Source organism: Rhinopithecus roxellana, chromosome 8 (genome assembly GCF_007565055.1).
Source record: "Rhinopithecus roxellana isolate Shanxi Qingling chromosome 8, ASM756505v1, whole genome shotgun sequence".
In the NCBI taxonomy this organism is placed as follows: domain Eukaryota; kingdom Metazoa; phylum Chordata; class Mammalia; order Primates; family Cercopithecidae; genus Rhinopithecus; species Rhinopithecus roxellana.
This window is the reverse complement of record NC_044556.1, coordinates 37,438,524-37,455,191: the sequence shown is the minus strand read 5'-3', so window position 1 is coordinate 37,455,191 and position 16,668 is coordinate 37,438,524. Positions and strand designations below refer to the sequence as shown.

Below are 16,668 nucleotides of genomic sequence, written 5' to 3'. Positions count from 1 at the left end.
GTAAAAATTCAGAGCTTTTCCAACAATGGAAGATTATTTAGACCACAAGCATATCTAAACAACAAATGGTTATGAACACAGTTTTCAAAATAAACTTATAAAAGAGATCTGGGATTAACCTGAAATATAAAATTCCAAAGCCAGTATTATATCTGTCTTTCACAAATATTCAGAACGGTTCTATAATTCTGAAGCAGGGTAGGTTCCTTTAAAGCAGAGCCTTGTTACTTGTTAACAATAATCACATACATTTAAACAGTTAATCTGGAAATCTTTACCCCATAGCCAACCTTAAGTAACATACTAAAATGTCATTTGTAACTGGTAATTATTGGTTATAATTATTTGTTAACTTGAGTTAGACACACAGGAAGTCTGCTGAACTTTTTACCAATCAGTACCCATTTCAAAGTCACCGATGAGTGTTTCCTTCTGTTGCAGATCTTTGGCATGATATTCAGTATGGTCCTCTGCTGTGCGATACGAAACTCACGAGATGTGATATGAAGCTACTTCTACATGAAAATTGCAATCTAAAGCTTTCATACCAAATGTCACAGGAGCTGTCTTCCAGCTCATTTTTAATACTGAAATGACATTAGTATCTAAAATAATTTGCTGTCAATTGTACATTTGCATGAGTACATATGTTTGGCTCATTACTGGTTTATCCCTTGAGTGAATGCCTGTGAATGTTGACTGAGAGCATATTCATGTGTGGCCTGTGTGTTTCTGAAATATGCTTTATACATAATGAAATCTGTTGGCTGGGAATTCCTGATTCTTGTTATATAAGAGAAACAACCTATTTCACTCCCAGAAAAAAAGATCAAAGAGCTTTCAGAAACTTTGAGAACTTGGTTATTTAGAAAAAGTGATAATGGGTCAATTTCTCAGACTGTAGCCATTGAAAATTAGATGCAGAGAATTCAGAGATTTCTTCTTAATGGAAGCAATAAGCTGTAGAATTGAGAGATCACAATGGAGTGTTAAAACTGACTGTATCTAAGTTGGTTGTAAGGGTGTCCTGGGTTTTTTTTATATACATGCTCTCCCCAGAATACAGTAAACCACAGTTTTAGAACTAAACACATCTGTAAAACTAAATATAGCATGGAAAATCTAATTTGAATAAGTCATGCTTTCCTAGAATTTAAAAATAAAAAAGTCTTCCTCTGGAAAGAGAAGTCACACAGACAATCATGTGCCCTATAAAAGTGAGTGTTTATAGGACTAAAAACCTTTTAACAACTTCCTAAGGAAATATTTTTGTTCTTATACAAAATCATGTAAATATTGCTTTATTACTTTCCTTTTCTGACCCTGCTGTAAACTACTGCAACCCTCACATCCTCAAAGGGACTTTTATCTCAAACTCTTCTGTTTCTCCAAATATAAGGACAAAAAGACTAAAGCAAGAGATCTGGCAGTTGAAAATTGTGGGAAAGAGAATTTTTACTGGCACTGTATCTTTGAAATACCTCATAACTTACATTTACATGTTTTCCCAATTTTTTGTATTTTTCTTATATCTCCACCTGGAGAATTCTTCATAGATTAAGAACTACAGTTTTCACCACTTAAAATAAGTAAAGCAAAGTCCTTCATAATTTAACCATTAGCATCTTTGGCCAAACCAAAATAAAGAAAAGCATCTTCTAGTTGTGTGCAGACAACGGAAACAAGTTAAGGAAACGAAAATGCTTATATACTCACAGAACAAAAATATGTTCTTTTTGTGCAAATCCCCTGTGAAAATAAAATTTTCAAATTTTTTTGGTCTTAATGCTTCATTTTAAGTTAGTAAACCCAAATTTAGGATTTACATTGGCAAATTTTTCAGTAATTTTTAACATGTTACATTTAGTAAACCATAGATTTTTTTTAAACTGCATTTTATAAGGCCACACTTAAGTGAAACTACGGGAGGCTTTGGAAACCCCCACGTGAACTTCTGTACATGTGAAAACACAAGTCTTTGAGTGTGCACTAAAAGTGTCACACTCCCAAAAAAACTCACAAAACATTTTGCTAAAAAGATATAACTGCTTGAAATAGTCTCTCTCCCATGGAGAACCACATTTTCTTTCTGCCATACTTGCTACTGCTACTGATTTTGGAGGAAACTTTTCTAGAAGAACAAAGGTCATATTTGAGGCAAGCTAAAAACTTAATTATACATAGCTACTTTACTGTGTCTATAGCTAAAGAAAAATTATTTTACAAAAATTACTTCATGAAATATAACTTGTATCCCAGTAGTTGAGAAATGTGACCTTTTAGGCAAAGAACAGACAGTCCATCTCTCTTAGCTTTAGCTTATCTCTTTGCCTGAAGACAGGAAACAGGCCCAAGTACATACTCAGGTTCTTTCCAACTCAGAATTATCTCTGATTCCACAAAAGTGAGTTCAATTTCCTATCTGAATTAACAACTTTAAAGGAGACTACAATAGTTAAAAGTGGAAGAATAGAAATAAATAAATTTAAAAAGAAATGAATTAAAGTAGAAGAGAAGGGTTCTGTTCCATGTACGGTTTAATGTGCCCCTTTGGGGGTAAGCTTTCCAAACTATGTGTGTGAGAAAAATTAGAAAATTCCACCACTAAGCTACAATAGATTTTATATGTGTGTGTCTGTGTATATACACATGTATATACACATGTGTATATACATACACAGGAAGATAAATATATATATCTGTATAAATAGACACATATAGTATATCTATACATAGATATATAATCCCTATATATCTTGATTCTACAAATATCTTTATACATATATAATTTGAATATATACATGTATATATAGATGTGTGTATATATACACACACACATATACATAAATTTTCAGTTATTTCTGTTCCCCTGAACTAATTTGAGATTAGACCCAAATATGCTTTTAAACGTCTCATGCCAAGGCACTGAACTAAAACTTCTTAATGTTGAAATATTTTAAGTGATTTCATATTAAATTTTCTATATACTGAAATTGCTTGCTTGATTTATCTTAAAGTCATATTGTATCTTTCTACAAACCTTCACCCAACTTATCTAAATGTCTAACTACCAATCAAATAATGTGATTAAAAACAACAGAGTGGTAACCCTTCTATAATTTGCTATTGATAGTTGACTTAAAAGCAACACCCTAAGGACTGTTATTGCATATACAGTCATCTCTCAGTATTTATAGGAGAATGGTTCCAGGATCCCCTGTGGATACCAAAATCCACAGATGTCCAAGCCCCTTATATAAAATTGTGTGGCATTTGCATATAACCTATGCATATCCTCTCATATACTTTATTTTTTTAATTTTAATTTTTTTATTATTACATAATAGTTGTACATATTTATGGGATATATGTGATATTTTGATATTAGCATACAATGTGTAATAATCACATCAGGGTAATTGGGATATCTATTACGTGAAATATTTATCATTTCCTTATGTTGGGAACATTCCAGATCTCCTAGGCCTTTTAAAATATATAATAAATTATTGTTAACTATAGTCACCTTATTGTGCTACCAAATATTAGAACTTATTCATTTTATCTAACTGTATTTTTATACCCAGTAATCAACCCCTTTTCATCCCTCCCTGTCTGCTCCCGTTTCCAGCTTCTGGTAAGCACCATTGTATTTACTACCTCTATGAGATCAACTTTTATAGCTCCCCATGAGATCAAGTTTTATAGCTCCCACATGTGACTAAGAACATGATTTATCTTGATGATATTTGTCTTTCTGTGCCTGGCTTATCTCAGTTAATATCCTCCAATTCTATCCATGTTGCTGCAATTGACAGGATTTTATTCATTAATCAGCCATTGTCATGGCTGAGTAATATTTCATCGTGTGTATATAGCACATTTTCTTTATCCATCTGTTGATGGACACTTGGATTGATTCTGCATCTTGGCTATTGTGAATAGTGCTGTAATAAATATGAACATGCAGACATCTCTTTGATATACTGATTTTCTATCTTGTGGATGTATACCCAACAGTAGGATTGCTGAGTCATATGGTAGTACTATTTTTAGTTTTTTGAGGAACCTTCAAACTGTTTTGCATAGTGACTGTTGATTGTTTCCTGTGTTGTGCAGAAACTTTTTATCTTGATGCAATCCCATTTGTCAATTTTTACTTTGGTTGCCTGCGCTTTTGAGGTTTTACCCCAAAAATATTTGCCCACACCAGTGTCCTGAAGCATTTTCCCAGTGTTTTCTTCTAGTAGTTTCATAGTTTCAGATCTTACATTTAAGTCTTTGATACATTTGAATTTTGTGTAGGGTGAGAAATAGGGGTCTGGTCTCATTTTTCTGCATGTAGATAATCAGTTTTCTCAGCACTATTTGTTGAAGAAACTGTTCTTTTCCCAGTGTAAGTTCTTAGTGCCTTTGTCAAAAGTGAGTTAGCTGTAAATGCATGGATTTATTTCTGGGTTCTCTATTCTGTTCCATTGGTCTATGTGTTTGTTTTTATGCCAATACCATTCTGTTTTGGTTACTATAGCTTTGCGGTATATTTTAAAGATAGGTAGTGTGATGCCTTCAGCTTTTATTCTTTCTGCCGAGGTTTGCTTTGACTATTTGGGGTTTTGTGTGTGTGTGTGGTTCCATGTGAATTTTAGCATTGTTTTTTTCTAATTTTGTGAAAAAAAAGTCATTGGTATTTTGATAGGGATTGCATTGAATCTGTGGAACACTTTGGGTAGTATGGTCATTTTAACAATATCAAGTCTTCCAACCATGAACATGGAATATTTTTCCATTTTTTTCTGTCCTCTTCAATTTATTTCATTAGCATTTCATAGCTTTCATTATAGAGACCTTTCACTTCTTTGGTTAAATTTATTCCTACATTTTTTTGTAGTTATTGTAAATGGGATTGCTTTCTTGATTTCTTTTTCAGATTGTTCACTGCTGGCATATAAAAATACTACTGATTTTTTAATTTTTATTTTATATCCTGCAACTTTACTGAATTCATTTATCAGTTTTAACAATTTTTTTGGTGGAATCTGTAGGTTTTTCTAAATATAAAACATGTCTTCTGCAAACAAGGATGACTTGACTTCTTTCTTTCCAATTTGGATGCCCTTTTTTTCTCTCGATGAATTGCTCTGTATAGGACTTCCAGGTCTACGTTGAATGGAAGTGGTGAAGGTGGTGGGCATTATTGTCTTTTTCCACATCTTTTAATTTTTGGCCAGGCACAGTGGCTAACGCTGGTAATCCCAGCACTTCAGGAGGCCGAGGCAGGTGGATCACGAGGTCGGGAGTTTGAGATCACCCTGGCCAACATGGTGAAACCCCGTCTGTACTGAAAATACAAAAATTAGCAGGACTTGGTAGCGCATGCCTGTAATCCCAGCTACTTGGGAGGTTGAGGCATAAGAATTGCTTGAGCCTTGGAGGCAGAGGTTGCAGTGAGCCGAGATCACGCCATTGCACTCCAGCTTGGGTGAGAGAGTGAGACCCTGTCTCAAAAGAAAAAAAAAAAACAAAGAAAGGCTTTTAATTTTTTATTTTTCCGTGTTCAATATGATGTTAGCTGTGGGTTTATCTTATATGGCTTTTAATGTTTTGTGTTATGTTCCTTCTATCACCAGTTTGTTGAGGGTTTTTATCATAAAGGATACTAAATTTTTTCGAATGCCTTTTCAGTATCTATTCAAATGTTCATATGGTTTTTGTCCTTGTTAATATTAATGTTTATTGATTTGTGTATGTTGAACCATCCTTGTATCCCTGAAATGAATCTCAATTAATTGATCATGGTGAATGACCTTTTTAATGTGTTGTTGAATTCTGTTTGCTAGTATTTTGTCGCGTATTTTTGCATCTATGTTCATCGGGAATATTGGTCTATCATCTTCTTTGTTGTATTTTTGTTTGGTATGGCTATCAGGGTAATGCTGGGCGCATTGAATTAGCTCTTCGGTTTTGGGGAATAGTTTTAGTAGAATTGGTGTTCTTTAAATATTTGATAAAATTTGGCAGTGAAGCCATCAGGTCCTGGGATTTTCTTTGATGGGTGGCTTCTATTACTGCTTTTATCTTATTACTTGTTATTAATCTATTCAGGTTTTCTACTTCTTCATGGTTCAATCATGGTAAATTGTATGTATTTAGAAAGTTATTCTTTTTTTCTAGGTTTTTCAATTTATTGGCATATAGTTCAAAAGTCTCTAATAATCTTTTGTATTACTATGGTATCAGTTTTAATGTCTTCTTTTTTGTCTCTTATTTACTTAGGTCTTTCTTTTTTCCTAATTAGTCTAGCTAAAATTTTGTCATTTTTTATCTTTTAAAAAATTTCATTTTTCATTTTGTTGCTCTTTTGCATTGTTTTTTAGTGTCCATTTTATCTCTACTCTCGTTTTTATTATTGATTTTCTTCTACTAGTTTGGGATTTGGTATGTTCTTGCTTCTCTAGTTCTTTAAGGCATATCATTAGTTTGTCTATTTGAAGTCTTTTTACTTTTTTGATATATGCATTTATTACTATAAACTTCCTTCTTAATACTGCTTTTGCTGTATTCCATTGGTTTGGTATGCTGTATTTCTAATTTCATTTCTTTCAAGAATTTTAAAAATATTTTTAATTTCTTCATTGACCCATTGGTCATTGAGGAGCATGTTGTTTAATTTACATATATTTGTTCCATTTTCAATGTTCTTCTTGTTATTGATTTCTAGATTTTATTCCATTGCAGCCTGAATATTTAATATTATTTCAATTTTTTGAGTTTAAGACTTGTTTTATGATCTTGCATGTTGTCTTTCCTGAAGCATGTTTTTATGTGCTGGCAAGAAGAATGTGTATTCTGCAGCAGTAGGATGAATGTTCTGAAAATGTCAGTTATGTCCATTTGGTCTAGCGTGCAGTTTACTTTTCATGTTTCATTTTTTGTTAATTTTCTCTCTGTGTGATCTATTTATTGGCAAAAGTTGGGCTTTGAGGTTCCCTACTATTATTGTACTGGAATCTAGCTCTCTTTTTGTGCTCTGATGTTGGGTACTATTATATTTACAATTGTTATATCCTCTTACAGAATGATCCCTTTACCATTATATAATGACCTTCTTTGTCTCCTTTTTACAGTTTCTGACTTAAAAAGAGACAAAGTGTTGGGTCTTGTTTTTTCATTCATTCAGTCACCCTGTGTCTTTTAAATTGGAGAATTTGGTCCATGTTTACATTCCATGTAATTAATGATGGGTAAACACTACTGCTATTTTGTTATTTGTTTTCTGGTTCGTAAGTCCTTTATTTTATTCTTACTATCTGTCTCTGTGGTTATTGTCCCTCGTATTACATTTTAATTCCCTGCATTTTATTTTTACTGTATCTATTGTAGGTTTTTGCTTTGTGGCTGAGACAAAAAAAAAATCTTATAGTTACAATAACTTGTTTTAAACTGATAACTTTGGTCACAAAGAAAAGAAGCAAACAAAACAAGCAAAAAAAAACCAATTTTAAATTGTTTAAAAACAACTAAAAAACAATTTAACTCCATCTTCCCCCACTTTTTCACTTTTTTGTTGTTTATCTCTCTCTCTCTTTTTTTTTTTTTTTTTTTTTTGAGACATAATCTCACTTTGTCACACAGACTGGAGTTCAGTGGTATGATCTCAGCTCACTGCAACTTCTGCTTCCTGGGTTCGAGCTATTCTTCTGCCTCAGCCTCCCTAGTAGCTGGGATTACAGGCGCCTGCCGCCACACCCGGATAATTTTTTATATTTTTAGTAGAGCTAGGGTTTCAGCCAGGCTGGTCTAGAACTCCTGACCTCTGGTAATCCACCCGCCTCGGCCTCCCAAAGTGCTGGGATTACAGGCATGAGCCACCACATCCAGCCTTATGTCACTTACCTCTTAACAAATTGTAGTTATTATTTTTGATAGATTTGTCTTTTAGTCTTCATACCAAAGATATGAGTGGTTTACTCACCACAATTCTTGTATGAGAATATTCTGAATGTGTATTTACTTTTACCAATAAGCTTTATACCTTCTGATGATTTCTTGTCACACTTTAGCATTCTATTCTTTTAGATTAAAGAACTGCCTTTAGCATCTTTGGTAAGTCAGATCTGGTGCTCATGAACTCCCTCAGCTTTTGTTTGTCTGGCAAAGTCTTTGTTTCTCCTTTATGTTTGAAGGATAGCTTTTTTGGGTACAGTGTTCTCAGTTGAAAATTTTTTCCTTCAGCTCTTTGAATATGTCATCCCACTTCCTCCTGGCCTGTAAGGTTTCTGCTGAGAAGTCTGCTGCAAGACATATTGGGGCTCCTCTATATGTTATTTATTTCAAAAGAAAAGCAGCCCTTGCTGCTTTTAGAATCCTTTCTTTATCCTTTACCTTTGAGAGTATAATTATTATATACCGTGGGGTAGTCTCATTTGGGTTGAAGGTGCTTGGTGTTTTCTAACCTCCTTGGGCCTGGATATTCATAACTTTCTTTAGGTTTAGAAAGTGATCTGTTATTTCTTTGAATAAATTTTCTACCCCATCTTTTTCTCTACTTCCTCGTTAGGCCAGTAACTCTTAGATTTGTCCTTTTGAGGCTGTTTTCCAGATCTCGTAATGTACTTCAATCCCTTTTCTTTTTTCTCCTCTGACTTTGTATTTTCAAATAGCCTGTCTTTGAAATCACTCCTTCTTCTGCTTGATCAGTTCTGCTGTTGAGACACTCTGATTATGCATTTTTCCGTTAATCAGTTATACTTTTCAGCTGCAGGATTTCTATTTCTTTTTTATTATTATTCAATCTCTTTGTTAAATGTCTTTAATAAATTTCTGAATTTTTTTCTGTCTGTTTTCTTAAAGTTCATCGAGCTTCCTTGAAACATCTATTTTGAATTTCCTGTCTGAGATATCACATATTTCCACCACTCTAATGTTGGTCACTGGCCCCTTATTTAGTCGTTTGGTGAGGTCATATTTTCCTGAAGTTTTGTGCTAGATGCTTTTGGATGCTCATTGATGTCTTGGCATTGAAGAGTTAGGTATTTATTCCAGTCTTCATAGTGTGGCCTTGTTTACCCTCATCCTTCTTCAGAAAGCCTTCCAAGAATTCAAAGGTGGCTGAGTTTTGAGTTCAGTAAGCCTGTGTCATTACAGCTATTTCAGCACTAGAGGGTGTCCAAAGCCCAGGTACACTAAGATTCTTTGCAGATTCCTGGATACCCGTCCCTGATGGACTTGGGGAAAATAAGGGAATTTTCTGGATACCCAGGAAAAGTCCCTCACTCTCTTCCCTCTCTTTCCCCCAAGCAGGAGTCCCTCTCTGGGGTTGGCCACCTGGTGTTGTGGGAAGGGTGACTCAAGCACTCTGTGGCCATTGCAGCTGGCAGTGCACTGAGTTGCATCTGATACCCATGACCTCCCAAGCCAGCATAGGACTGGGATACTCAAGGCCCATGGCTGCTATTGTCTGACTGCACTGATGTTTATTCAAGCCCCAAGGCCACTTTTGTCAACAGGTGGTAAAGCCAGCCAAGAATTGGGTCTGCCCTGCCAGGGCAGTGGATTCCCTCCTGGTCTGGAGTGGGTTTAGAAGTGTGATCCAGGAGTAATGGCCTAGAAATAGGGGCTTCAAGATTCTTCTAGGTGCTTTGTTTTACTGTGGCTGGGCTGGTACTCAGTTGCAAGACAAAGAGTAACCTCTTGTTCCCCCAAGTAGAAAGAGTCTCCCTCCTTGCTGCATTGCCTGGAGTTGGGGTGGGGTGACACCAGCACACTCATGGCTGCTGCAGCTGGTGTTTGCACCAGGTCACATCCCAATCCCACTGCCTCCAAGACCAATGCAAAACCAAGGTTTGCCCAAAGATGAGAGTCACTATGGCCTGACTGTCCCTTGAATTTATTTGGAGCCCCAAACCACTTCAGTCAGCCTGTAGTGAAGCCAGCTGTGACTTGTGTTCCTCCTCCTGCTGCAAAAGATGCCCCTCTGTCCCAGGACTGGTTGAAATGCTCCTTTCTTGAGCATCAGAGAAATTCTGCCTGGTGTTGTGTTCTGTGTCAGAACAGCTCTGAGTTCCAGTGCAAAATCCCTCATATTTTGCTCTCCCTCCACTAAGCACACAGATTCTCTCTCTGTGCTGCACTGCCTGGGGTTTGGAATGGGGTGGTATAGGCAATGCAATACTGTCCTTCCTACCCTCTTTAATGCATCTTTCCTTGTTGTTTTATTAAAACCAAGTGCTGTGATCTCTCACCTGATTTTTTAGTTATTTCGAAGGTGCTTTATTTTATAGATAGTTGTTCAATTTGATGATGTACCTGCGGGTAGGGGCACTGTCACTGCAGGGTTCTAGTCCGGCATCTTGGCCCACTTCCTAGCTCCTCATGTATAGTTTAAATCATTTCTAGATTACTTATTTACTTAATTCAAAGTAAATGCTATGCAAATACTTGCTAAACTTTATTGTTTAGGGAATAATGACGAGAAAAAAATTTATACATGTTCAGTACAGATGCAACCATTCTTTTTTTTTTTTTTTTTTTTTGGTCCAAATTATTTCAATCTATAGTTAGTTAAATCCACAGATGCAGAACCCACAGATACTGAGGATTGACTATAGTTGTATTTTAATTAATATTTTTTATGTAAATTATACCTCTTTTCTCTAGAAATGCTCCTTTGTTATCCATGGTTCAAGCTATAAAATTGCACACTGATGCAGGGTCCATTGTGTTTCCCCATGCAGTCAGCAACAATAATTATTCTCCTTACCCTGTGAACAGTGTTTATAGATTTGACTGGGTGAGAATGAGGCTGGTGGGAAGATGGCAGTGAAGGCGATAGCAAGTTTTCCCTTCTGAAACAAGTTTATCAAAGATGAAAAGGAAGAGGTACCCTTCTGTCATGGGTAAAATGCAGTTTCCATGGCCACTGGGAAAGCCACTGGGCCTTTAATAGGTGCACCACACCCCAGCTTTCCTGGTTCATCGCCCCTTTGATATCTTCTTTGACCACCAGCTCCTCAATTTCAACAACTTCATTTTCCCCATCCCTGGGGAGAACACTCATGGGCCTTCAAAGCTAGTAGATTAACTGTATCATCTTAGTTCAGGCTCATCCAAATCAAATTTATGTTGTTATATTTTAAGAGGGACAAAAAGTTTCTACTTTTTTTCAGCATGATTCTTCATTTTTTACTGTAACATGTACCTGTAAGCCACTATATGTAAGTTTCTTTTGAAAGGTAAAAAGACTTCACCAATGCAAAATGATTTTTTAAATATCCTCATTATAACAACAAAGGGTAAATACATTCCAGGAATCCACTGTTCCTGTGGCTTATCTCCTGGGGATAACAGTTACTTGAACAACTGCCATCAAAACTGTCTTTAATGGGTATAAGTCCTTAGGATATCCAAGGCTGAATTAATACAAACTCAAGTTTCTCATATGCTCCAAATGTCAATATGAATGCCCAAAGTGTCAATATGACACATAAAGTTATCTCCACACTGGCCTTCCTTTCACAAAGTTTGGAATCTTCGTCACTACAGAATCAAGCAAAATCACCAAGCAAAAGTACAGTCCAGACCTACATTACTGTTGCCTGCTAAAGACCATGGCATAGCTTTTGAGTCCTCTTGGAGAAGGAGGGTAGAAAGAAAACATGAAAAAGGAGAAAATGTGGATTTCATCTTGATTAAGACTGGTTATAAATGCCATAATGAGGAAAAAGAGAGAAAGGAACCAGTTAGGCACATAGCTAGGATAAGTCCTCCATAGGATTCCTTTTGTCTAACAAAGGAACAGCCTGAAAGATCAGACTGCAAACATAGATAAGGAGGCAAGGTCCACTACGAAGATGCCTTCTGTGTAATTAGTAAGGGTCACTTATACACAGTAGGCTTCAGTGAGCACATTCCTTTCCTTTTTGAACATATGCAGATAAGAGAGTTTGCACAGGGGAGGGAGGAGGGAGCTTGCTTGAAACAGGCCCAAGAGCAGTAACACAGAACCTGGCAAGTCCACAATGGAGAATTCGGCCCCCTTAGACATGCACAGTAAGGGACACTAAGTAACATAGAGTAACTTAGGCTAAGAGTCCACATGCATACTAAAAGGACAGGGAGGAGCTGTCAGGAATTTGTGTCTTATGCAAATGAAACACCTAGTCCTAACCATTTTTTCACACCTTATGTAAATGAAATGTCTTGCCCTACTAGCCTGTTTATAAAAGCCCTTGTATTCCACTGTAGAATGGCAACCCTCTTTCAGGTCGCAGCTCCCCTAAAGGAGAGCTTTCTCCTTTCGCTTATTAAACTTTCGCTTCATCCTCACCCTAGTGTTTATGTTCCTTAATTTTCTTGGTGGTAAGACAAAGAACTCTGGGTCCTACTTAAAAACAACAAAACTAAAACATCCTGGTGCATTGGCAAGGCTGCTAGGATAAGATGTATTGCATTGTGAATCCAGATATGTGAGGACCACTGGGCCCTCTAGGGAAGAAGGGAGGTCAAGGCAGATTGGGACTAACACTTGTCCTGCATACTGGCCCATTAGCAAGTCATTGTTGACCTTACTGAAAACAATTTCAAGACGGGACAATAGTGGAAGCCAAATTGTAATGATTGTGAAGAGAATGAGAAGCAAGGAAGTAGCTGTTTAGTGTAGTGGACTCTTCCACACACACACACACAAAAACTTGAAATAAGAACTCAAGGAGAGAGGGGGCAAATAACTAGATGGTTGCAGAGGATCAAGAGAGGGTTGTTTTTTTGCTTTTGCTTTTTTTATGATGGGAAGAGATTTAAGGATGCTTCATACTCAAGAAAAAGGAAGCAAGAGAAAATATAAGAGCAAACAGCAAAGTCCTGGGGGAGATGAGGAATGGAATTAAGAGCATCTTCTGAAACTAGTGGGAAAGATGCTGAATTCATCAGAACTTCTCAGTTGCACAAGTGTCAGAAACCTAACTCTAACTGGGCAGAAAAGGGGAGTTATGGTTTCTTTTAAGGGGAGAAGCCAGCTTCAGATTAGGCTCAAATGATAACAATAGGCCTCTCTTTCCTCAGTCTCTCTTGCTCTCCACTGGATTGGAGAGCTAGCTGTTTCCAAGGGATGCCAAAGATGGCCAGCAGCAACTCCAGGCTCACATTTTATCAGTTTAGGAACCCCAACAGGCCAATCACTTGTCTTGCTAATAGTCCAGGTTTGGTTGAGCCTAGTAGCATACCCACCCTCATCATCCCCACTGAAACCACTTGAACTCAAACTGGAAGTGAAGAGAATGCCAGAGGGAAATCAAGGTGCAGCTACTGGAAAAAGAGACATGGATGCTAAGCAGGCAGAAACATCAGGTAGAAGGAGGGTAGCAGAAGTAGAGAAAGTGAGCTAGAGTTGTCTTATAAGTGGGAATTAACCAGGAGAGATGAGCAAGTAGGGAAGAACCCAACAGTGAACAGCAGAGTGGAAGTTACCTTTATAAAAGAATTTTTATTACACTGAGACTCAGTTCAAATCCTTGAGAAAACTTTTTCAGAATCCATGAAGGCATTTGTGACTAGTGCCAGTTAGATTTGAACATTAGACTTTGTATTTATTAATCAAAGATCTATATTTGACATACAGTTTTAAGTGGTATGCAGCTTTAAATGTCCATGTTATCAGCTGATATGAGAACCCAAAACCCTAGATTAATATGTGGAGACCACATAAATATCAACTTCAGACATTAAAGTAAAATAATGTGAGTTCTGACTTTTGTATGTAAATACACATCTATTCCCTCCCCATTGTACTAATCAGCATACAGACATTTACAGTATGCCTAGCTGAATTTAACTGGTGGCTGTAGAATGCAGCAAAGGCAACTGGCCCTGCTGAAAACTGTTTTTTGCCTTGGTGGGGGCAGTGTGAATGAAAAGGAAAGGACAAATAGAGGATATATCATCTTTTTGAGATCAAGTCTACAGGGCACTAGGTCTGTCTCATGTCAGTCATCTGTTGAAACCAAATTCTCATGAAAGAGTATCTAAGGAAGGAGAAGAAAAATAAACAGCTGCTTACCAAGCACATTTACCAGAAAACAGTGTTTCAATATTGATGAAGGTTTAGATTAAAATTTAGGATAATTCCACTCTCTCAAATCCCTTTGCACTCTCCCCCATCCCTAAAACCTTTTACAGTCATACTAGTTTTTCATTACATTAAAAGGCAAAACAGCCCCAGTTGCTTTTGGTATAAATGCTGAAAAGCATCTCCTATTACTTGAAGGACTACGAAGGATTTAGACTTTCACATGTAAAGTGATCGTGGCCTCTTTTCTAGGCTTTGTAAACTGACTTTTTGGGGTATAACTTTTATAGGTCAGTTGGTGCACCAGAGTAATTAATTAACGAAAATAGGCCAGGCGCGGTGGCTCAGGCCTGTAATCCCAGCACTTTGGGAGGCCAAGGCAGGTGGATCACGAGGTCAGGAGATCGAGACCATCCTGGCCAAGATGGTGAAACCCCGTCTCTACTAAAAATACAAAAAAAATTAGCCAAGCATGGTGGTGGGCACCTGTAGTCCAGCTACTCGGGAGGCTGAGGCAGGAGAATGGCGTGAACCCAGGAGGCGGAGCTTGCAGTGAGCCGAGATCGCACCACTGCACTCCAGCCTGAGCAACAGAGCAAGATTCCATCTCCCCCACTGCCCCCCCCAAAAAAAAAACAGAAAAAAGAAAGAAGAGAAAATAGTTCCTAGACTTTTCTGAGTTTGGGTGGAGTTTTATCCAGTGCATTTGAATGACCAGGAATAAAGCACTACATTGTAGATTCCACATGCTCCTTACTCCCCACCTCCATGCCAGCCCTGCTTCTAGCCTTTTGAAGTAGATGTCCCCAGTATTCTGACACCATGTGTTCCTTCAGCTTTTGATCACATTACTCTTCATAACTCTGTAGTCATCCCACATTCACTTTCTATATCACAGAAACCTCCTGGCCCTCTGTTAGGAGAGACTGCTCAAGGCGAGTTTTTTGGCATTTCATATCCCTGTTCTCCATTTTACCTCCACTCTGCTCTTTCACGTGAAAACCATCCTTCGACTGAGCCCAAAAGGCCCATTCATTCAACTTTTCTTCTAAAACCGCTTAAGCTCTCTAACGCCTGTGTAGGTATGGATATGGATTAAATAAATCTCAAAATGAACATAAGATATTGTCAAACATAATATTTTTGTTAGCTTTATTTCAGGCAAGCACATTTAACCAAATTGCAAATTATATCACTATTAGACAGAAAATCCTACCAGATAAGACTTCTGAGGTTTGGTACAGTAGTTTGTCTTGATGGCCTCATGTATACAGTCACTATAGTCAGTATTGCACTTGCCACACTTACAACTTAAAGCAACAGGATAGGAAAAATAGGGAGCGACATGGAGTGGGCATCCTGGTATTTCTACAGTCCTGTAGATGAAGTCTCTATATGTGCAAACATCCTGGGACAGAGCATATTTGGGAAGAAGCAGTTTGCCACTGATATCCTGAGGAAAGAACAGAAAAGAGAACATAATGTGACAGGACTTTAGGAAACATATAGAAATAGAAACATAAAAATAAATTCACTTATATTCCTTCATCACAAATACAACTGGGAAAGAATTCTTTAGCCTCATTCTCCAATACCAACTTAACCACGCTGAATTCTACAGAGACAAAAGTGACACCCTCCTCTCTTTTATCATTGATCATGGGAACAAGATAAGGTTTAAGTAAATCTGGGACATAAAACTGTTATAGAATTATCTGCATCCATTGTACTGAGTAGATTCACATAATATTGTAACCTGTGTACTCTGCTTCTAAGGAGTCAATAACCATTAGATTTGGGAAACGAGGTTGTGATTTATTTCATTTCCTTTCTATACAGGAACAGACTTCTTAAAGGCTTATATAATTTACAGCCAAAAGAAGTAACATGAACTACATACCCGTGTCATACAATATCCAGCACAGATGGTGGTGTTGATGGTTAGGCAATAAGCACACTCTCTCCTTTCGATGTGCATTGTATACTCAGTGGGAATACAAAAAGACATCGCTTGCCCACATGCAAGGCCAAAAAGCATGGACATCAGAAAGACAGCAGTCATGCTAAATCAAAGACAAAATTAAAGAACCTATTGGTTAAAATCAGAAAGGGCAAATAAGCCAAGAAAAAGTATAACCAAACCTCAATACCATCCCAATGCATATAATCATGCTTATAATTCTACCATTTGGTCAAGGAAGATGCCAGAAAGATAAAGTCCAAAAAAGGTCAACTAAAATTACCACTGGTGTTAAGGGGCTAACTCAGAAATCTAGGAACCCCCTGATCCCACTTCCAAACCCTTAGGATATCCCTTTAAGGTTGAAATATGTACAGTTGGAACAAATAAAAGATTATTTACACAGAAGAGGTATGTAATTTGTTCTCAAAAAGATTAACAGGCAAAAAAAAAGTTGACACAATTAGAAGAATGCAATCAAGGATGACAGCTCCATTATGGATTAGCCAGGAATATTAAATAATTTTTGGATGCATGGAAGAAAATAGAGGATCCACAGTGCCTCAGGCAGAAACAGAACATGCATCTCAATAGAGCTTGCGTGATGAAGAACTTATTCAATATCAATTGGATATCATTATCAATA

The 16,668-nt window shown here is 37.0% G+C and overlaps 2 protein-coding genes across 3 annotated transcripts in view; one reads left to right on the top strand and one right to left on the bottom strand.

Moving 5' to 3' along the window:
* TSPAN2 (tetraspanin 2) overlaps positions 1 to 2,993 on the top strand; it is a 43,866-nt gene extending 40,873 nt beyond the window's left edge. For both annotated transcript variants that reach the window (XM_010371947.2, XM_030936848.1), the window contains one exon: positions 442 to 2,993. In XM_010371947.2, the coding sequence (XP_010370249.1) occupies positions 442 to 507 (66 nt within the window). In that variant the 3' untranslated portion in view covers positions 508 to 2,993. The remainder of the gene's footprint in view (positions 1 to 441) is intronic.
* A 12,267-nt stretch (positions 2,994 to 15,260) lies between these two features.
* On the bottom strand, positions 15,261 to 16,124 carry TSHB (thyroid stimulating hormone subunit beta). Its single transcript, XM_030935141.1, has 2 exons — positions 15,963 to 16,124; positions 15,261 to 15,515 (listed from the first exon to the last, which is right to left on the bottom strand). Exons 1-2 carry the CDS (start codon positions 16,122 to 16,124, stop codon positions 15,261 to 15,263), a joined length of 417 nt encoding a protein of 138 aa, XP_030791001.1.
* Between the last annotated feature and the right edge of the window lie 544 nt (positions 16,125 to 16,668).

Excerpts from the sequence above, each read along its gene's own strand:
- TSHB (XM_030935141.1), bottom strand. The coding sequence starts at position 16,124 with ATGACTGCTGTCTTTCTGATGTCCATGCTTTTTGGCCTTGCATGTGGG. Across the intron at positions 15,516-15,962 it reads CTGGATATTGTATGACACGG|GATATCAGTGGCAAACTGCT; the intron begins GTATGTAGTTCA and ends TTCTTTCCTCAG.